At 48.0% G+C, this 22,939-nt stretch overlaps 1 protein-coding gene and 1 long non-coding RNA gene across 2 annotated transcripts; one reads left to right on the forward strand and one right to left on the reverse strand.

Moving 5' to 3' along the window:
• Window positions 1–763: 763 nt before the first annotated feature.
• On the reverse strand, window positions 764–22,116 carry LOC121671118 (pinopsin-like). The gene is made up of 4 exons (XM_042042360.1): window positions 21,798–22,116; window positions 19,482–19,810; window positions 6,270–6,503; window positions 764–3,124 (listed from the first exon to the last, which is right to left on the reverse strand). The coding sequence occupies exons 1-4, from the start codon at window positions 22,114–22,116 to the stop codon at window positions 2,888–2,890; spliced, it is 1,119 nt and encodes a 372-aa protein (XP_041898294.1). The 3' UTR covers window positions 764–2,887.
• On the forward strand, window positions 8,136–15,177 carry LOC121670895. Its single transcript, XR_006018321.1, has 2 exons — window positions 8,136–8,308; window positions 14,532–15,177. It is a non-coding gene; the product is annotated as an uncharacterized LOC121670895 (long non-coding RNA).
• Window positions 22,117–22,939: the final 823 nt, after the last annotated feature.

Raw genomic sequence — 22,939 nt, forward strand, 5'->3', positions numbered from 1 at the left:
ACTGTTTAATATTCATTTCCTTTCTGGTATCAGTTTTGCTTGACTCTAAACCCAGTTCTTGGATTTGCATCTGAAAACTCTGCAAAGTCTCTCTTGGGATATCCTAGGGGTTTATTAGGGATTGAGTCTGCATGCAGCGAAATGCCTACATTCAAAGCCAAATAGCTTTTCCTTATCACAAAAAAAAAGGATGCAAAGTAGTGCTAGGAGTGAATTTTGGTCATTTAGCTAATTTTTCATATATTGAAGGTGCTGAAAAACAGGTAAGGGAAGGCTTGACTCGTGGCTGAACACCCCATGATACTGCTGGTTACACAGCTACTGTGCTTTGTTCAAAAAAAAATTCAGGTAAATGGTTATGAAATTATCATTCCCTTTAATGACAGCCATCGCAGACAGAAAATCCATCTGCTGAAATGAAATTGCGAGCTGCTCATAAATCTCAGAAAGTATAGAGCTGTACACTCATTGAAAAAATGGGAGCTGTACCTCCTTTTCAAGGAGAATTTTCTCTCACTTTAGAAGTGTAAATTAGAATCTGGGGATTTATGTGTTTGGTTTTGTGTTGTTTTGCTTGTGCTGGTGTGTGTGGGTGGCCTTTTCTGTATGTTTTTTATTAAATTGGTATCACCTAGATCGTATTATCCAGCAAATTGGCCAGAGTATCCCAAATGAAGTCAAGTGTAGTTGCTGTCTCTCTGGTGCCATGTTCTGAGAATTGTGTGAGGGCTGTGGTAGTGAGTTGTTCAGCAGATAAGGCTGGTGAGGTACCACAGGAGAATGTTTTTATTTATAGCTACAACATCCTGCATGTTTCCGAGCAGGGCAGTTCCAAGCTGCTCTCTGGAGCTGAGTTGCAGGTGGTGTTTGCAGCAGGTTACAGGGTTACAGAACAGAAACTAACAATTCACGTTGGAAACATACATTTGTATCACAAACTGTGAACTATTTAACACCTCAAACGCACCTTCCAACACCAGATTTGTATACTCTAAGACAACAGATCTTTGCGTACACAAAACCCACCAGTCACAGAGCTGCAATATTATTATTAATGTAAAAATTCATACTGGGATTTAACAATCCACCTAGAGACAATATCAAGGGAAAATACAAACTGAAAAATTCCCGGCGTGCTTTCTAATCTGAAAATAACAAACTACCCTTTAAAAATATGTACTTGGGAATAAATAATTGATTAATATTGCTTAGCAGTGAGTGCATCCACTGCTTTGATTTCATCCACTAATACAACCTCAGTAAAAGCCTCAATTCATGATTCTGCTTTTGTATTTTAAAACATTTGGTATTATTTAGGTTAATAGTACAATTGTGATTTAGGGATAAACAAAGAAATAGGTTGTGAAATAATGCTGTGACTATGAGGAAGCTTTTGTTAATATTGCAAAAAAAAAAAAAAAAACAAAAACCAACACCCACATCCCTGGAAGAAAAAGACAGCTGTGATGATCTGAAAAATCAAAAATATCCTTTTGGAATAGGTAGTTCCTGGTAGTGCTATGCACAGAGCATTCACTCACCCAGACCCCTGTGTTGGCTAATATATGGTAATTAAAGCACTGTGGTACAAGTTTTTGACAGCTGTGTTGACAGGGCTGTGGATTTGCTTCTGTGTGAAACTCCTCTGAAAGAAGGCATTTTCATGTAGTTTGGGATTTGAAAAGTAATTCTCCACAGAATGGTGCTATTTCATGCTATTTTCCTTCCAATTTGGGATGAAAATATTGTCAAAATATTGAAATTGTGTTCAGAGTTAATGAGGGAGAAGGTCATTCCCTGTTTGTTTGTCTGTTTATAGTTCTTCCTCCAGCTGCACTTCTGCGGCTTTCCAATGCTTTTCTGTTTGTAGGAGACACCATCTGTCACCTTCCTTCCCAAACATGGTCCAGGAGGAAGATCCTGTAGAAGGTCCCCAACCAACTTTCCTGATGGACTGTTCTGGGTAAAACCACTCTGTTCCCACTCCTGCTCGGTGCTGCAGGGTTTCACTGATGCACTTCACTGCTCACAGCCTTAGCTGACTGGCCTGGCCCTTTTGGCTCCACAAATGCCCTCATACCCACACTTCCAGAAAGGGCTGGACACACTCTTGTTTTTCCCTAATGCTCACCAACTGGCAGATTTCCAGAGACAAGGGCTTTACCCAGCTGAGTGCTGTGTATTCAGAGTTGCTTCTTCACTGTTGGGATGAAGTTATTTTTTGCTGCAGTAACTTTGTAAGCTGATAATTAAAAAGAAAAGTCCCTAAAAGACTTACTTTCTTTAGCTTCAACTGCAATTTCTAGACTTTGGAACATAATCAATATATGCACTTTAAATTTTATTAGAGCTTTACTTTGTAACTGCACAGTTCTTCATAATCTATTCAGGTTTGTATTGAAAAGCAATGTGAGAATTTGTGGAGGAGCATAATCCAAACCAGGGAGAGAGGGACCATCTGCAAGTTGATCATTCCCTCCTGGAGAGCCTGTTTGCCTCCTCTCTTCAAATGCAGGTTGTTTCTTATGGCTGTCATACAGCACCATGCTCTGGATCTCTGTTTTGTGGTGGGTGGGTTTGGTTGGGCTTTGGCAGAAGGGCTTTAGAACCTGGGTTTTGTTGTTGCTTTTTTAACCTTTTTCCTACAGGCATCTGTGGGTTTTTGTTTCCTTCCAAAACTCCCATAAAACTCCTGTTATTTGATTGAGAAAGAGCCTTTGCTAAGCAGATCAATGGTTTATTGGTGAAACCAGCCTCTGAAGGAGCAGAGGGGCAATTCTCCATTAGCAATGCAGCTGCAAACTGAAGTTATCTGACAGAACTCTGCTGTGAGGCCGGGAGGTCCCAAAGGCAGTGGCCGGCAGGGCTGCTGGCCTGGCAGCCCCGCTCAGGTGCCACAGCGAGCCTTGGGCACGGCTCCTGCAGCTGCCACAGTGTCCCCCGGTGCTGGGCACTGGCTCTTGGCCAAGGGTTGCCCAGCCAGGTGTTGCCCAGCCAGGACAGTCCCTGCAGGGCCAACACCACCCTGTCCCCGCTGCAGGGCACGGCAGGGCCTGGGCAAGGCCCTGGTGGAACTCTCGGTGGATTTGTTGCATCTCAGAAGCGTCACAAAGCACCTGTAAAACTGTCACACGAAGAGAACAGCAAGTTAGCAGGAATTTAATTCATCTCAGGTTTTATAAGACAGGCTTTATCTCATGGTCTTTATATTAATTAAGTTCCTGGGATAGCTCTGAAACAACATGGATGTAATAATATTTTGTATTAGAGGTTGAAATGTTTTGTGGGGGGAAAAAAGTCATTGTGCCAAGAGACCTTGACCTCAGCACAAGTAGTACAGAGGGGAGAGAGCCACAAACAAAATTCTTGGACAGGTTACAGGCCTGCAACAGTTGTCCTGTGTTTTAATTGATTACAAATATTACTGACTTTGTGGCAATGCAGAGAATAGAAGGGACTAAATGCTCTCCAGGCTGCTTTCAGGTTTGTAGGATCCTGTCAGCTGACTGAGCTGATGCAAACACTGCTGTGGCATGGAGATTTTGGGGAGCTGACAATCACTCATGCTGGCCTGCAGTCAGGTTATGGATATATCCCACTGCTAAAAGTGTGGTATGGATTGAGCTAATTGAGGCTAATCAATGAAATTGATGCTGGCTGGTTTGATTTGTGTTTGACCAGGGAAAAGATGAAAACTTTAAGCTCTCAGAAGGGGCTTGTTCAATATCCATAACTGGAGAGATTTTTTCAGTTGCATGGCAAAACATTCTGTGTATCTGAGGGCAGAGGGAATGTGCTAAGCATGAAGGTAAGGAAACTGCCGGTAGCTGGAAAAATAGGCATTTTAGGTGGTATGCATTGTGTGCATGGCCTCCCTACAGCTGCAGGGTCAAACACTGATAACCAATCTCTCTACACTCAAGAGTCCAAAACAACATTACTGGTAATTCTTTGTACAAGGCAGCTGCTAGCAACAAGCTCTGACCAGTCTTGTTATCAACAGCCAAGTGAAAAATCAGGCCGCCTTTTCATCAGCAGCCTTACGTGCTGGGGAAAAGGGCTTTTTAAAAATTTTACACAATTTTTGTGTCAGCTGAGGTTGCTTTTTTTTAATGAAAACTGCATTTTCTCAGGATTAAAAACTTGCTTTGTAATAATCATAAATTTTTCACCAGCCTCTCACCACTGAGCATTGAAACATTAAGCACCTTCAAAACTTGTGGGGAGTAGTGTCTATTTTCTAGTTTTTGCTTTGCCCCCTCCCCTCATGGTCAAGCTCACGTGGCTCTTCCCAGGTACCTTTCTGTAGCTGTTTAATCCCCAGTAAATTTCTGTTACAGCTTGAGAGCCTCTTCAATCTGTTTAACCTTCACCTAGTCCTTGCTTGGATGCATTTCCTCCATGTGAATATTATTTTATCTGGCCTGTTCTTGGATTTTATCCATCCTGATTAGAGATTTGTGAGCATTTACCAAAGTAGAGGGGGAGCCTGGACATAGAATTGTTTTAGAAATAGCACAGAACTAGAGGGAAATGTCAGCTATGTGAGCTGTCAAGGCATCTCCTATAGATTTCCATAGCCTCAGGAATGGTGTCAGTGTTGAACATGGTTTTCTGGATGACCAACACGTCCTGCTTTCACCTGCCTGGCACTTCTGGGTGGCTGCAGCATCTTCTGGTCTGAGGTGCTTCTACTGCCTTCTCTCCTGAGTGTAGAGAAACCCAGACTATTGACTTCTTATTCTGCACTGAGTAGAGAAGAACCCTGAGCACTGATTGCTGCTAAAATACTAACTGAGCAATGGAAACCAAGTGGAATTTTAAAAAAATCCCAAACCAAAACCATAAAAAAGCCCCTCCACAAACAAAATGAAGTGTGTATGGAGCACTAGTAGTAAAAGTTTATGGTGAACTTAAGGAGTCTGACATGGATAAACCCACTTTAATTTGTGTCTAGCTGCTGCCTCTCAGCAAGCTATTTAGTAAAAAGATTAATTAAGAGTTGCTGTAGAAAACTCTGCACAGTCTGTGTTGTTTTGGAGTGCTCTTTCCAGCCCATGCACACGTTAAGATCAGTCTGTGATTTTTGAACTGCCTCTCTGGATTTAAGCAGGGTTGGACGTGTTTGAAGTGAGTCAGAGTCACCCTTCATGTGTTGGTGTGCTTGGGGCTTTTCCCCTGGTAAGGGATGGCAACAGCTCTCCAACGTTCCAGGCAGTTTCATGAGAGAGTTTATTTAAAAGCTAAATAATAAAGGAGAAGGGAAAGAAGTGCTCCTATTGCAGGGAAGATGTCAGGGAATTCTGCAGGTGGCTGAGCATGACCAGAAAAGGGACTGCACCCCCCTGAGCTGTTTGTGACAGTGAGTGGAGCTGATGGATGGTGTGGAGATGATGGATGGTATCATGGAAACTTTCCCTCCCTGGGAATTTCTCATGTCCCAGAAAAAACACTCACAGCTAATTTAAGCCAGACTTAAATCAATCTTTTACTATCTCCATTTGTTTTCAAGAGAGAGTGAACAATTTACTGCCTGTGCTTCCTAACAGCTTCCAAAACTCATGTCAAGTGGAGGATTTGCTGGACTCGGAGAAACAAATGATCCACCTGCTATAATCCCAGCAATGCAAAAATCAGTGAAATGTTCCTGAGTGAGTGGGCTGATGGAGCTGGACCTGGCTGAGGGTACCCCAGCTCCTGCCTGCTGTGTGCTGTCCCCTGCTCCAGGGCCAGCTCCTCTGGCAGTGCTTTCAGACAAATCCTTGCTGGTCATGGCTCCCACCAGCTCTTAGGGGGGGAGAGCAGGAACAAAGAGCAACTGAAGTATTTGAGGGGGGTTAAAAGAGTAAATCAGGGAGGGGAGAGCTGATGTTGTGAAGAAGAGGAGCTACTGTGGGCAATGTGCTGTGCTGGGGCTTGGCGCGGGGCAGCAAGAGCTCACATCCTTACAAGACTTCACGTATCTGAGTCACCTCAGACAATTTCTGGTGCTTTCTCTCTTGCCAGAACACAAATTTCTTCTCTTTTTGTCAAATTGTGCAATGGAAAGGAAGGACCTATCTTTTGCTATATGCACGTGTGGGAAGTTGGTTATCCATCTTCCAATAGTGCAGATTTGTTGAATAATTTTGGTCCTTGGAGCCCTTTTTTAGAGCTTCCCTCCCATGGATTTGAGTGATGTCACTGATACTCTCGTTACCTCCCCTCGCTATTTCCTCACTCCTTGCATACACTGAACCCGAGTCAACGAAGGAGAGCATCTCACTGACCTGTTTGTTCAGAAATACGTAGATGATGGGGTTGTAGACGGTGCTGCTCTTGGCAAGGATGGCTGGGATGATGCTGGCTGCAGGGGTGATGAGCCCAGGCTTCCCAAAGGTAGCTATGAGTGCCACAGCTGCATAGGGCAGCCAGCAGAGGAGGAAGCAAACCACCATCACCACCACCATGACCAGGATGCGCTGCTCCCGGCTCCGGCCCAGCCCCTTGTTGATGCTGCTCCCCTGGGTGGGACAGAGGCACAAGTAAGGCATTAGCACTGCTTTTACTGGGCACAGGTGATGGTGCATGGGAGCTGCTGGAGCAGCTGCACTAAGGGCAGGGCTGGCAGCGTCACCTGAACTATTCTGGCTGGAGAGGAGCTGTCTGGCCGTGGGCAGGGTGGGTGTGTTGTGTATTCAGAGTGTGTCCCTGACAGCTGGAACAGGACCAGCAGAAGTGCTCTTCATCTACAGCAGCCTTTTCCAGCTTACTTTAAATCCCAGCTTTTAACGGGAGTATCCTGGGCTGGAGGCAAGGAGAAGGAATGTGCCCTGGTCTGACCAGAGCACAGCTGCTCCCAGTGCTCCCAGAACCACGGCTTGCCCGAGTCCTGCCAGGAGTGATCCCCAGCAAGGATGAAATGCCCTGTACCCACAGGGCACTGGGGCAGGCGAGAACATGAAGAATGGGGGTTGAGAGAACTTCCTTCCCTGAATCCATGGGAAAAGGCAGCACTTGAATTAAAGTGATTTACAACAGGCTCCTCCTCTGGACTTTGGGTTCACACATACTTGAAAGTAAATCACATTGCATATAAACACTGCTGGCCTATGCCTCACCCTTGTTTCCTAGTTTTCAGTGTGTTTTGAAAACCTGACCTTTCAGTGATGGCTGTGTAAAGCCTGCACTGAGAAATGCTGCAGTAAGCACGAGGAACTAATTATTATGAGCAGTTTTATGGGGAATCCGTCGGGATGTATTTGAGTGCTGGAAGTCACCTTGAGACTAATTAAAAAACCTAACCAAAACTGTTCAAAAAATAGAACATATCTGTAATTGCCTGCTGAGGGAACTCAAATACCAAATACTTTATAAATATCTTGTTAACGTGCAAATGAAATCTTTTATGACACTTGTCTGTGATTTAAAAGGAAAAAAAGTGGTATTTGCCACTAGGCAAATAAAGTTGTTAATCAAAATATTTCCATTAGTGAGAAGTGAGTATTTCTCTCAGAGCCACCCACAGGCATCAGTAGCTCAGATTTATTCACAGACATCTCAGACAGAAAGCTCACATTTATCTTTTTATGTTGTATCTCATGGTGTTGATAAGAATTTTGTATGACACATTCCCTGTGTGTGGATTTTCTGAGAGTTTGCCACACCTCGGTACAAAACTACACTCCGGCTGTGTGATGAAGTCCAAACAGCTGGACTGGGGTGGAAACAAGGATGGAGACGAGAGGGGTTGCATTTTGCATCATGTGCGCTTGGTATTTAAGGCTCCTGACAAGAAGCACTGAAAGGCATTGGCACCAGCTGCCAGGGTTCTGTATCCCCACACAAATCCCAGTTTCTTTGTGCCTTCCTGAGATCCTCCTGTCCACCCCCTGTGCCAGGAGACACCTGGGGCAGGTGGTGGGTGATGCCTTGCATGTGGAGCACCTCGAGGAAAACCAAGAGCTCCTTTTTGTTCTGTTGATTTCTATAAATTTTAGAAAAGGAAACCCAACAACCTCTTCCTTCAGATAAGGCCAGAGAGGACAAATGTTTAACTGATGTTTTCTAGATCAAAATCAGGCTGGTCTGAGGCTGGGCATGGGAGGAGGACTCTGGAGGGATTTCTCATTTAATAACCTTGAGCAGGGCTAAGGTCACAGGGAGCTGTGTAATGCTTGCTCTCCACATCTCCTCCTGCACATCCTGCTGCGGTGTGGCACGGAGCTGCACAGGGAGGAACAGCTGCCTCTGGCCACTGGCTTGAACTTAAAGCCAGCAGGGGACTTCTGCTGCTGCATGTTCTGCCTGGGCAGTGCTCCCTTCTCAGGTAAACTCTGCTAGGTATTGCTCTCTTGACTTCTGAAGTATTTTATGCTTTCCTAAAAAAAAGAGAAAGGCTTGCAGTTTTCAGACTGCTGATGTCAGGGAATGGCTTCATGAGTAAGCAAGGAAAGGTTTCCATTTCCTTGCCAGCAGCAGGAAATTATTATTTTCATCCTATGAGGCCAGAAAGTTTGAGCATGCTCCCACTGCTGTAACTCTTCTTGAAGCATTTTTGCTTTCAACTACAAGGCTCTCCTGGTCAGTCAAGGAAACCTGAGATATTCATATTTGGCACACACGCAGAAAACTTTTGCAAAACTAAACAAACCCAGCAACCTTGAAATGTTGCTGCCCCCCATCAGCAGATGGTGACTTGGCTATACCATATAACTGTGGGCTGTGCCTAGACTTGGCATCAGATCACCCTCTGTATCTGGACAAAGCAAAGAGCTATGTAAAAATTATGCTGGTAAGTGGTGCTGTGGGTTTTTAGTTTAATTTTGTCTTGATAACTTCCAGGAAAGGTAAGAGCACAAGTCTGGCCCATGCTTGCCTTTAGTTGCTGGCCCATGGAGATTGGAAAGTCAGCTCAGGCTGTTCCTGGCTTTGGGTTACCAGCAGCAATGCCACTGCAGGAGTTTAGCACAGGAGTACCCTGGCAGTGCACTGATCTGCTCTACACTGTCCTTTGCTTCTGGTTTGGTCAAAAATCTAAACCTCGATGTCATGTGCAAGAAATTTGTTTTTAAAATCTCTCTATTTCTGTAGGTTTTGGTATAGAAAAGAGCCATGAAAAAACGTGCTTTTATAGCCTTTGTATTTTCTTCACCAGAATTTGAGTCTCTGTTTCTTCTAAAATGATCTTTTCAGTTTCCTAAAATTTGTTTTGCCTCTGTATCACGCCTTCTATGTGTTGAATGTGTGGCCCAGTGTACTGAGTTAGCGAGACTGAGGAGTTGGAAGCCCTGGCCCCATCTTGCTCTTACAATGTCCTTTTCTTTTGCTTCCCATGGGTGTTGATTTTCCCATGGGAAGCCAACGAAAGGGTCAGGAAGAGCTGGGCATATCCACACCCACCCAGCACACCCATGTAAGGTGCTGACCCCGTTTCTCCTGGGCTCTGCTCAGCACCCAGTCCCTGCCATGGGCATGCAGTAAAGGCTGACGTTGGGAACTGCTGTGGGTGGTGAAGAGATGGTTCCCCGTGGGCTGGAGTCACTTTCCACGACCACTGATGTGAGCAGGAGGAAGGTTAACGCAGTGGAAATGTTACTGTGTGCTCACTCTGCACGTAAGCTGTCCTTTTCATCCCAGAGCTCACTCTGCTGTGCCCTTTCCAGTAAAACTCCACTGAAGCTTGGTCACAAAGATGCCAAATGCTGTGGCCAGTGCAGTAGTTAATCCCCTACATTATAGAGACATTTCCATGGAATATGCACTCTCTCAATGCAACCCATGACTTTGGGGCTTGCTGGATGCAGCAGGAGTTTGTTGTGCTCCCTGTTTGCCTCTGCCAGGGACAGGCTGAACCATGATGTGCCTGTGCTATGTATTATCCTCTGCTGTCAGACACGTCCCATGGTGGAGGTGACCATGAACACAGGAGAAGGACAGTCCCTGTGCTGAGATCTGTCACGTACTGGCTAAGTTACTTTGTGTTTTCTACTGCAGAGAAGCACCTCAAGGTGGTGATTCAGCCTGCAGAAGTGATTAATTTGCCTTTTTTAAAATTTCACTGACCATAACTGGGAACTTACACAACCATCCTCCCAGTATAGGAGCAAAAATGCTCACAAATAGTGTTTGTGCAGTGTGGCATTGGATGTCACAGATACAAGGACATGGATGAGTGACTAATGCAACAAACAATAAGGACAGGTTTAAACAGAGGTCACTGTGGACACAGCAAATTCCTGGTTGATATTGCTGACACTGTGCAGAAATAAGAGTCATCACTTTACTAGGAAAGTAAAATATGTGTTTTCAGCACTGGATATGGAAATTGCCCAGTGACATCCAGGCCTGGAGAGCACAGCTGAGTGTACCCATGGCCAGCTGGGAGGTTCAGCCATGAAGCTCCCACTGTGAAGAGCTCCTGAATCTTCAGGGTTATGTGAGAATCTCAGCTGAGTGACTGACTATGTCTTCTCTTGTCTTGTGAAACCACCATACTATTTAGAGCTTTGAGAACTGGCAGCAACACTCGTGGAAGTAAGAGGATGGTCCTTGAGAAATGTCAGAATAAGGGAGATAAAGGGAAAAAAACCTCAACCAAACTGTGTATGTGCTGGCCTGAGCACTCCAGCTGAGCCCCTGTCTTATGTGAGCAAAGCAGAGACAAAAGGGGCAGCACAGGCACTCCTGGGCTGTGGCAGCAGCTGAACACCTTCAGGCATCACTGCCTGTTCATTAGAAAGAGCCCAAGAGCTGTGAAATCAGATATACTCAGTTATGCTCTGCCCTGGAGAATTCATGGCTATGGCTGTTTGAATATGCACTGAGGAATCAAACTATAACCTAATGGAGATGCAATTAAATTGCATAGCCTGTGCACTGAAGGTCAGTCTGATTTCTTCTGGAGAGGATGTGAGAATTCCTGGTGGTCCCTGCACATCAGCATATGCACTGCTTCTAAGAATTGATAAATGTAGGTAGCTAAGTTGGATGCTTCAGGGGAAACCCTCAACCCTTTGGGGTTGGGATTAGATGATCTTTAAGGTCCCTTCAAACCCAACACAACCCATTCTATGATTATATGAGAATTTCCTTGAAGTTCTAAAACAGTGGGCAGTCATTCAGTGCTGGTTTAACAGTATTTCATGATCTGTCCAAATATTAATTTAAAAAGTTTTGCTTGGAGAGGAGATAAGCAGCTGACGCTCCCATACAGAAATGTTGCAAGAACAAGTTAGATTTTATTTTGAAGGAACTTTTTTCTATCCCTCCTAGCATTCAAACCTTTGAATTATGTTTAAAAGCCTTTAAGTGCAATCATAGAAGCTAGAAATTCATTACCTGCATTCACAGTGAAGTATTGGCTTTCTTAAAAGTTCCATCCATTCAGTGCCTTGCCATGAAAATGAGAGTGAGGAGAGCAAGTTGCTAGCTCTGTTCCATGTCTGTTTTAATGCTTGTCTTGTGAGAGGAGAGCTCTGCTTCTGACAGACCTGGGGCTTTTACCCCACCAAACAGTGAGGCCTTGAGCCCAGCAGATCAGTCTGCAGGACAGCACAGGGGGAGATGGGGAAGAGCAAAGCTGGAGACTCAAAATGACGTGAGGCAAAAAGCAGCTTCATTGCTCATTTGTCACTTGGAAACCTCTGCCTCCTGGCTTCCCAGTGTGCTGATTACCTGCACTAGATCTGGTAAATTGACATATTGTGAGCCTTAGCTTTGTCATTGATGACAAAAACCTAAATTCCTTTGTCTGAGTGAAAGACAAACCTTATGCAGTGCCCTTTGTGCAACACCAGCTAAGCCCTGTCCCTACTGGCTGGGGCCCAGGTCCTTCCTATATGGAAGAGGACAATTAGAAGCCCCTCTGATTTACGTAGACATATAGATGTATATTTCTGCATGCTTTGGGGGGGATGGGGGAGTGTGAGGTGGGGGTGATGTTTTGTAGAAGATGTGAAATGAAAAGGGTTTATCAGTCCTCTGAAAGTCACAGAAAATGCAGCGCCCTTTTCTGCAAGGGCAGCAGAGCTTCCTGCTGTGCCGTGGCTGAAACCAGGGGGCTCTGCCAGCCCCAGCTGCACACCCAGCAAAGCTGAGCTGGCAGTGGAGAGTGGAAATGGAAACTGATTTAAAACAGTGGGAATTAGTTTCTAGGGCAACCCCCCACAATTATTCTCAAGGCTGGAAATCCTACCTCAGGATTTCCAGGGCAGAAGAAAGCCTGTCTGTGGGCTGTGGAGAGCCTTGCAGTAGCAGTTGCACCTTTCTTCCATAACCACAGCATTCTTGATTCTTGGTTTCTTGCCTGGGACTAAGTGTATTTTTATGGATAATGGAACACCTTATGCACAGGAAGGAATAAAACATCTGTAAGAAATTGCTTTTGCCTCCAACTGCTAAATAATTTCAACCAGAATTCCATCCTTCTTTTGCAGAAGAGGTGTTAGGCTGTGAGCTGAGCCTCAAGTTTGGCTTCACTTATGAGGTGCTCTGCTTTCCCTGCTCAAGGTTTCTGGGCTCCCCTGCACTGCCCCATGCCCACTTCTTGCCCAAGCAGAGATTCAAGAGCGATGTCTGTGACCTGCACAGCTGAGAAATGGCCCCCTCTCTTCTGAGGGCCTGTGAAAAGGCAGAGAAATCCTCAGCCACGTGAATACATTTGTAACACTCAAGCTTGACAACAGTCCACATAAATTATCGATTCTTCTAATCAAACATTTCCTTTTCCCCTGCTTTTTTCCTGTGATATTTTACCTTTTTCTCCCTCAGTAACTGACACACAGTTTGGGTTGCCCTGAGCCTCTCCTTGCTTTTGGAATGCTGTAGAGACTTCCACCTCACTTGGCTGTGTCACAGGGAAGGGAACCGGATGACAAATGTGACCATTCATGATGTACAAAATGTCTTGTGCTCCTAATCCCACTAATGCTTCTGCCTCAGCTTCAACCCTAAATACAGGGTATGTTCATGTACCTTAATGAGCTGGGTTTGCACCAAAATATCCCAAGTTTGCCTGTTCATACAAAGAGGACACCCACTAGTTTGGTGGGTCCAAACAAAATTCTGACCCTCAGGCTGTGCTCCTGGTGCTGCCCAGCACTAAGAGCTGGGTGAAGATTTGCCTTTGCAAATCATCTCTTCCCATAAGTGAAGGCTGTGGAAAATCTCCTGTGGTGGGTTAACAAGAATGGTCCTGTGGAAATTTGGCCAAAATCACTTAAAGCTGGCTGTAAGCAAAGGAAGGTGGTCTCAGGCTGTGTCCTGCTGGCAGGGGATCACACAGCCCATGCAGGGACCATCCACTACTGATGGCTCTCTGGAAGCTGCTGTTTCCAGTATTAACACAGACCTCTGCCAAAGCTTATAGGGATGTGAGAGGAGAGAGAGAAGAAATCCAATTCCAGCTGCTGTGCTGATGTCTTTCACCTCTGCTGTAGTACCTCATTTCTGAGAGGGCTTGGAAGGTGCTAAAGGAGTCACAGTGAGGGCCTTGTGGTGTGCAAGGGAGGAGCTCTATGGCTTAGACATCCTTTGAAGTGCTCGCAGCATCCTCTCACATCCACCTCTGTCCTCTCAAGGGTGAACCACATGATTTAAGATCAAGATTTATATCTAAATTCAGTTCCTCTCTTGCTGTTATGAGCATAGAGGGCTGTAAGGAGAGGTATTTTAATCACTAAAGGGGGTAAATTTTTAATCTCAAATACCAGAATATTAAAATAATTCATCCTGGTTGTTGTTTGCAAAGGTTGGAGTACCAAGTGCAGGCTGGGAGGTTGCTGGGTTGGAAGTGTGGCCTCATCCTTCTCAGTCACTGAGTTCCCTGTAACACAGCCAGGGTGCTTCCAGGCTTGGGGGCTTACTGTGCAGGGATGTCCTTCAGAGCTAGGAATCTGCACAGCCCATCTGTCAGTGAGAATGGTTATTAAAACATCTCAGCACCACTGATGTTCACACAGCTTTGGTTCCCCTCCTTCTGCATCTTGCATTGATTCTTTAATCAGTAATGACTGTGGTGAGAGTATGTTCTTCTTACTGAGAGTGGAGGTCTTCTCAAGTGTTACCTGTGATACACAGCGGAGTACCAGGAGGAGCCAGTGGAGGAGGGAATGCGTTCTCTGGGCAGGAGGGCAGGGGAACTCAGCCCGCGGGGCACGGCTGCTCCCTGCTGTCCTAAGGGAGAGTGCTCTGCAAGGCTCTGCTTCCCTCACTGCACGGGCTTGGACACATCTGAGGTTTGGAAGCTCCTGTGGAAAAATATTTGCGCTTCAGGAGAAAAAAAAAATGTTACAGCTGCTTTGTTTTCAAAAAATTAGAAAAATCCTTAATGTATTCACCAGGTCACGACTGCTGTTGGACAAATCATGCCGTGGCACAGCACGAGGTATCTCCCCTCCAGCTCTCTGTAGAAGCTGAGAACAGGCAGTGCCCCTCTTTAAGCAAATCCTCCAGGGAATCACAGTATCCCGAAGGGGAAAATGTTGTCCGTGGCTCCAGAGCCAGCACCTAGGCTCTGGCCTTCCTCTCACACGTGCTTTGTATTCACGTAGGTATCAGATCCTCCACTGCCCACAGCTGCTGCTGCTGCTGCTGCCGAGGGACGAAAGAGCCCTTCCCGCAGCTCTGAGAAGGGGAACCTGCAGCAGAGACCAACTGAACGCGAATCCGAGCATCTCGAATGGGCAGAGCTCCTGCTACCGTCCGAGTGGGGAAATACAGAAACACCCCCCGCCGCATTTTCACTGGGACTGAAGTCAATTGAAGCAAAGAAAGCCAATTCTTTGGTTATTCTGCGCGTGGGTGGATCGATCCCGTTTCTAAAGGTGATTGCCCTCTTTGATCACTGACCTGCATGGTTTCTGCAGCTCTTCTGGGCTCAGCTGTCTCAAGACTGATTTTCTCTTCCCTGGGGTCTGAGATGTTCCAGTGCTTAACCTGTCATGGTTCCTGCCTTTGGGAATGTGTCTGTCTCACATGCCCAGTTCAGTCCCAGTTTATTGTTGCTATTCATACTGGCCAGATTAATGCTGAAGGGGCAGTGTAATCACCCTTTCCCCTTCCTGCCGCTGGAAGGGAATTGCTGGAAAAGTGCTGTTCTTCCCCAGTTTCTCCTGCCCATGCTGTATGAAGCTATTACCCCAGCATTAGAAACTGTTGGACTTGCTAATTGACATAATGAAATTAACATATAACACACCAAATGCCTACTTGCTGCACTTTTTTCTTTTCCATAACACTTGGGGGACCAAGGGGGCAGAGGGCTGGTGGAAACCATGCCAAGGTGTTGGCTTTTCCTGCCTTGCCTGTGATTACTGCTTGAGGTAGATTTACCCTGATGTGACTCAACCCAGGGCAGGAGTCTGTGCAGAAAAGCAGAATATTGAGCCTTGCCCTGATCTATTAGGATGAACACTGGTCAATAATTTGAAGGCAGGCCCTCGGATTCATTTGTCAAAGAGATAATAGAAGAGTAGCTTGTCTGAGAATTAAAGGGAAAAAACCCCAACCACACTGTAATGTAGTGACACAAAAGCTGGAATCGATTATATTTGCGTTTTGACAAGTCATGGGAGAGGACTCAGCCAAGCTTGTCAATGACTCTAATTAATGACCTTCTAATCCCTGTGCTCACAAAATGATTTATCTGTTTCCAGCGAGCATTTTTAAGGTTGAATGTGCTGACTACAGCTGTTCCAAAACCTGGTAGCAGAATGGTTGTCTCCTGCAGGATTCATGGATTTTGCTTGTGTGGTGCTTTCAGTGAGCTGGCTATTTCCAGCTGGAAGCTGGGATGCAACTCATGTTTGACCAGGTGGTTTACCCAGGCAGGTCCATACTGGGCATCTGTACACACCACACCTGGGGCTGTGCAAACTGCTGAAACACAGGAATGGCCAGGGAGAGCCCTTCATTCTTCAGGACATCCACGAGCTCGGGGTGAACCCAATGCTGGCTACCAAGTACTTGTACTAGAAGAAATTCTGAACTACTGTTTCTTGGTAGCCCCTTAACTTTGCATTGCCAAAGTTGTCTTTGAGAGTCCACGTGCACTGTTTCTGCTGGCTGGAGTGCTTTTGCAGAAGTTATAGACACGACCAAGCTTTTCAAACCAGCCAGGGGGCTTTGGATGAGGATGAATCCAGCCTCCCTGCACTGCCCAGCTTCACGTCCCACAGGGTTTGCCCTGCTGCAAGCAGCACTGTGTGCTTCCCCCTGAGCACTGAACAACCCAACAACCTCTGACCCTGGCTGCCAGGCCCTCTGAGGGCACCAGGCTCTGCAGAGGAAGAGGCAGATATGCTTTTCTGCTTCTCACAGCTTGCTCAGCCTGGTTGCTGGCTGCCTTGCAGGCTCTGCTTCACTTCTGTCATTTCTAAACCTTCATAAATTCTGTCATTCTCCCAAGGTGATCTGAGCTGAGGGATTACAGCTTCTCTGCTGTGGCATGGAGCATGGATGAGATCCTGTGTACTCCTCTGGAGCTGCATACTCAGCTGTAGGAGCAGTAACACGGTCTCGAGGCTCTGCTAACAAAACCAAGGCCATCCTAAAGCATCCCTGCTCTCTGCAGCAAACCCCAGCTGGCAGATTTCTGCTAGCAGGTCCCTTTCAAGAATGGGACTGGACATGGGGGTCACAGCCACCTCCTGCCATCCCCTGGGGCACTGTGGTGAAGCCCTTGTGCAGGAACCCCAGGAAGCAGAGATGAACCCCCTCACCCAGCTGGCTGCCAGTGCGCAACTGCATCGTGCTCTTGCTTCCCCAGGAAAGCAGCAGCCTTTGCTTCTGCCTGGGCCCTCTGCAGTCCTTCACAGGGGAGGTATGAGACCTGTATCAAAGCAGAAAGACTCCTCAGAAATGAGATAATTAAGACTAAAGCTCAATGTGTTTGGGAACCTTGATAGCCCTCATTTTCTAATGGTTGTTTTCAGAATTCCGATTTATTGTCGACAGTGTACTGTAATACATCCCAGCTCCTGTGGTATTCATTTTAAATGGCTCAGAGCAAACCCTTCCTTCTGACCATCCCCTGCCTAAAACAAGACATGGGAGGAAAAACAGACCCGCTTGTAGTGGTGACAATTGTCTTCAAGTTTATTGAAACTGTGACCTTGAAGCAATACAGTGGGAATGGGAGCCGAGACCAATTTCCCAGAGTTTGAGCATCCCTGCATATCTCCTGTGATGACAATCAGGTCAGAAATCAGAGCATGAAAATACAAATGTCAAGCGAAAGGATACAATTTTTCATGCCTGGCTGAAACCAAACACCCTGATCTCCCAGTACAGTTTTACTCCCGTAAGTGGTGCAGATAATCTCAGTTAAAGGCAACTTTTCATGGCAGGAGCTGAAAGCACTATTAAAGGCTTACAGAGTGTTGCCTATAATTTGGGGTCCACTAAAACCACAAATGTCTGTTGTTCAATTCTTTAAATATTCAGCTGGCATGTGAAGCTTATTTTGTTCCTTTTTTTTTCTCTCTCTCTCTTACACACACAGGGAATTTGCTGCCCTGGGAGATCCTGGGCAGCAGCACAACCATCTGGGAGCAGCCTGGGTCAGGAATGAGCATGGCCCTGGGGATGGGAATGGGGACGCTGCCTGGGCCAGGGCAGGAGGCAGGAGAGAGGCTCTGGGGCTTCTGCCCCTGCACCTCCCCTCCCTCTTGTCTTCCCAAATGAGCCCAGGTGCATCCACAGTACCATCCAGTTTTGACTTTCCCTCTTCATGGAAAATCCCCCTTCTTGAAAGGATAGTCCAGATCCAGACAAAAGAATAATTTTCATATTATTTTCTCATGTCTTGGGATTCCTGCGGGACCAGAGAGCCCAGGAAAGGCAGCTCCTGACCTTTAGAGTTGTCACCCATCTGACAGGGAGGGTAACAGCCCCTGCCACCACCCTGTCCCTTTTCCATGCCACTCTGGTCCCTGGTGGAGCAGCTCACATCACTGAAGGGATCCCATTGCTCGCTGCATTCACAGAGGGCTCTGCTAAAGCTGCTGAGCTCTGCTGCTGCCTGAACTGCTGGTGTAACTCACCCTGCTTAGTGGCCACAGCTGTCCTGAAGACAGACAGCGCTCCTGAGCCCAAATGTAACTTTTTATGTGATGGCTGCATAAGTGGGAAGAGTATTTAATGTAAAAACTTACACCCTCCAGTGCTCCTGCACAGGTGCAGCTCCAGCAGAAATAAAGGCTCTGCTGGCACTGGGGAGGGCAGAGCCAGGAGAGCTTGTCCAAGCTCTGGGGATCACTCTGACACACCAGACAGCACAGCCTTTGACAGGAAAGCAGGTTTTCTTGTTTCTTGCCCCTAGAAGAGCTTTGGAGAGGAACAGCCTCTCTTGCAGGCAGGACCTGCTCCAGTCCCAGCTGCTGTGAATACCTTGCAACGAGCAGCACCTCTAAAACAGTATTTTTAGCTCTTAAAGATGGAAAAACATTGAAGTCCTATGAAAGTCAGCCCTTGCCTGCACTCAGGAGACTGGTCCATGGTGGTGCAGGAGAAGCAGCTGTTCCCAGCAAAGGGTGACCAGAGAGGACTGAGCTGGCTTTCAGGGGGAACAAAAGGTATTTGTAACAAGACAATGGGCTGGGGGGTATGAGGATTAATTTAAACATCTCCACTGATTTAATTTACTTCTGCCTAAAGTCCCTGATGGTAACAAGCTTAAATTAAATGTTTACATCTGCAAATGTGGCTCATAGAGTGACCTTTATCTAATTCTCTCTTATCTTTCAGGTGCTCACTGCATGAGGTGAGCCCAAGTGAGGTCTGGTAACACTGATGGAGCTGAGGCCCAGCCTGGGGTGGGCTCCTAGGGTGCAGGGACCCAATGTGGAGGTGTTTAGGGGGTGAATGACCCTTTTGTGCTGAGAGAAAGTCCTAGCCTGTCCACAGACTGGTCCCCAAAGAGGGGCTGCCATGCTCATGGGTCTCTCCCAGCATCACTGTGCCATGAGCAGGCAGTGCTGGTCCATCACACCCCGGGATTCGTGGCTAAAGGCAGATGTTCTCCACAAAGGAGGACAAACCTCTGCATTGGCATTTCCAGCTGCCTGATGGTGCTGCCCTGACAGTGTTTGGTACCAAATGTTCCGCTGATCTTCAGAAATCACAGCTCCCACACCCTCCACTGACCATGCAGCTGCTGGACCTGCTGATAATGCTCACCTCTCCATAGCATTCCTGCAGATTTAAATCCTAGGACCAATCTCATCAATCTTTCCTAGTTTTAATTAGGGATAATTTGAAGTATCTAGCAAACTTCCCTTGTCTGTGATGCTGTCATAGGGACCTCCAGCTGTACACACCTGGGTGTGACTTGTAAAGCCCTGGTAGACTGGAGCCTGTCACCAGGACAGTCACAGGAGAGGCAGTTTCCAGGGCTAGCAGCACATGTGACAGCAGAGGAGTTCTAAAGGTGGAAAATGGTGATCACTGGCTTCTGCCTGGTTTGGGGCCACAGACAAAAGGCAGCTGAGGAATCAACTTACCTGTCTCACAGCACAGAGCAGCTTCCCATATGAATAGACAATGATGGCAAAAGGGATTACGAGGCAAAAGACGAAAAGACAGACGATGTAGGATGCGTTGTTGGCATCCTTGGAATGCCAGTTCACAGAGCAGGTTATTCCTGGTCCTTCTGGCCCATAGCTGCTCCAGCCAAAAAGCGGGGGAACAGTCCAGAGCAAGGAATATGTCCAGGACAGGATGATGCCTGCCCATGTTTTCCTGTAGTTTGTGGTGTCAGCCTCTGTTGTTCTCGTCATAGTGCAGTAACGCTCGTACGAAAGCACAGCCAGGGAGACGAGCGAGATGATGCCTGTATCAAACCAGACACATGTATCAGCAAAAATGAATGAATGAAGGCTTTGCTGTATGTTCTCCCAAAATATTTCAAGCTCTGGATGAGCCTGATGGCATTGGCTTTGGAAACTCGGTGGGACTGGGACTGGGACTGGGACTGGGACTGGAGGTGCCTGACCCCACTCACCAAAAGCTGGGGGTGTTTAAACATGTGTCCAGCCAAAGCCAGTCAGTTATAAATGCTGATCAATAATTAAGCACATCTGTCTGAATTGATACGTGTGTGTGTGTGACCTGCAGCAAAATCCTGGCTTCTCCATCAGATTTTGTTCTTGCTGCACATGTAAAATTAGAGAAAATTATCTAGATTTGCCCTAAGTGTGGAGCTGATCTGGTGCTCCTCTGCCAGCTCCAAAGTGCAGCTTTCTGAACCCTTCTTGGGGAAGTGCAGTCCCACAGGGTCTTCATAAGGATTTCATGTTCTGCATAATGAAGAGCTGTAGATTAAACCCCTGTCCTGAAGCCCCCTGTGCCAGCAAGTGCCCTGGTGTGCCCCCCTCAGGGGGGCAAGCAGCTCATGAGCCTTTGCAGAGCCAGTTACTGGTCTCCTGCAATTGGGGTACTCCCAGCAGACACAAATGGGGCAATAAAACCACCAGCAGCAAATCAAAGGCTTCTTTTGCATGCAGAAATGCTGGAGGGGCGTTAATTTCTAAAGCTGATAAAAGAGTTTGCAATTTCCCTCCACACACACCTCCCGATATACAGGCGATGCTGGCCTGTACAAGGGAATGTTGCTGGATGCTGACATACTCCTGGTAAACTTTCCTTGCCAAGTAAAGGTTTTACATGCACACAGCTGGCTTGTTACCCTGTATAACTTCAGGAGGGAAAGAGATGGCAGCAAACATCTGAACTGCAGCTGCTGCAAATACATCTTTAGAGTATGCATAAGCAGTGTGAGTGCCTCCTAAAGTGGCTCTGGATGCCAGGCTGAGCTGTGGTCCTTGCGTTGTTCAGGTCTGTCTTGATGGGCAGAGGGATGCTCTGCTGGTAAAGCCTCTGCTCCATGAGTGCTGGCTGGGGGAGAACCCCTCTGATGTGTGCCAGTGTCTGCAGTGGTACAGCAGGCTGGGAGAGATTGTCAGCACTGGGAAGCTTTAAACCATGAGATATTGTTATGTATAACATGATTTATATTGCACCTGCTGTACCCACAGCCCCCTCACCACCACCACTGCACCGGGGCTCTCCCTCTGTGTGCCTGGCTGGCAGGTGAAGATGGGGCTGGGTAAAGGTAGAGGCACACAGGGCTGCTCTTTTCTGCTGGTCTGTCCAGCCCAGTGCTTCCCACTCCTGCAGCGGGATCTGGGATCAGGGCTGGAAGCCACCAGCTTTCCAAGAAATCGCAGCTGTGGAGACTCAGAGCTGCCCACGCTGAGATGTGGCACTCAGGGACAGGGTTTAGTGGTGGGCCTGACAGTGCTAGGTTAGTAATTGAACTCGATGCGTTTAAAGGTCTTTTCTAACCTGAACGAGGCTATGATTCTACGCTCCGTTTTCATCCTTTAAAGTTTGTACAGCTCTTCCGTAGCTGCTGGAAACACACTTTGGAGCCTGAATGAGGACTCACACTTAACGCTGCCTGGGGGCTTATGGGCTTTTCCCAGAAAAACAACCACTGAAGCTGGGAGAGTTTAACCCCAGCCCTGTGCTCCTGGCGTGCCGGGTGTCCCGCTCCCCACGCACAGCCCGAGCTTCACCGCACCCGCCGCTCTCCCGCCTGCGCGCACCCGGGCCCGCACCCACCGCACCTGTCCGCGGTGCGGGGCTCTGCCCCCGCTGCAGGGGCTGGCCCGTCTCCTCCCCTGTCCTCCCCGGAGCTGCCGGGGCTGGCCCGTCCCCTCCCGGCGGGCACAGCCGTGCCTTCCGCTCCGCGGGTGCAGCCCCCGCAGCCCCCCCCGGTTCCCGGCCGCCCCCCGGCCCGGTCGGGTCCCACTCACCGCAGAGGGCGGTGGCGAAGCCGTGCCAGGCGCAGGCGGGCCCCGGTGCGGCGGCGGCCCCCGCGGTCAGCCCGAGCGGAGTGCCCAGGGCGCAGCCCAGCAGGTCGCTGAGCGCGATGTTGAGCAGCAGCAGGTTGATGGGGGAGCGCAGCGCCCGGAAGCGCCAGAAGAGCAGCAGCACCAGCAGGTTGCTGCAGAAGCCCAGGCTGCCCACGGCGCCCAGGCACACGGCGGCCGCCAGCCGCCCCGCGGGGCTCAGGCACCGGCCCGCCTCGTCCCGGCCGTCCCCGCAGGCGGCAGCGGCGCCGGGCGCCGGCATCCCCGCGCTGCCTCCGCGCCGACACCGCGGGGAAAGAGGCGCAAGGGTCCGCGCCTGCCGCGCTCCGCCCCCGGCCCCCGCCGCTGCTCCGCTCCCCCCGCCCGGGGCTGGCTCCGGCTGAGCTGAGCACAGGTGAGCGGCACCCCGAGCCCGGCACCCCGAGCCCGGCACCCCGAGCCCGGTGTGCGGGACACAGCGTCCTGCGGCGCCCCTGGAGACCCCAGGGCTCGCTGTGGGGCAAGGGGGCACAGCGGCAAAGCTGAGGGTATCGGTAAATCCAGGCCAGAGCCACAGCGTTGGCTGGGTGCAGGCACCGCCTGGACACACGGAACTAAAGCACTGAGTGATGTGTGAGTCTCAGCTCGGCCGGTAGAGCTTTCAGAGTTACGCTGTGAAGAGCACGGGCTGACCCAGACTTTCCTAGAGTGCAAGAAAGGTGAAGCTTGAGCTGCCAACCAGCTAGATAGTAAAGCGTTTCTTATCAGTTAAAGTTCCTTAAAATCTATTGGGCACTTCTGCAACCCAGCCAAGTTCTGGTCATATCCCATCCCTCAGTAAGGAGAGCACTGTCAGGCATTTTATTGTTTTGATGCGCTGTCCTAGAAGCAAAAACCACCCCCACTGTTCTATTCACAAGGGAATTTTTCTCTATATTTGCAGATAAAAAGTGAATTTGTCTAATTTCCTGAAGCCTGGTTGCTATGAGCAATTAGTACTGAAAAGGAGGACGTGAAGTCTGATATCCTCCTCTCTTTTTTTTCTCTTTTTATCAGTTGTTTATGATGGGGAGGAGGCAGTTCAGAGTATTTCTGCTTGTAATGAC

The sequence above is a fragment of the Corvus kubaryi genome, unplaced genomic scaffold (assembly GCF_017639235.1).
Source record: "Corvus kubaryi isolate FWS band 111438036 unplaced genomic scaffold, C.kubaryi_AGA036_p1.0 37397, whole genome shotgun sequence".
Classification (NCBI taxonomy): domain Eukaryota; kingdom Metazoa; phylum Chordata; class Aves; order Passeriformes; family Corvidae; genus Corvus; species Corvus kubaryi.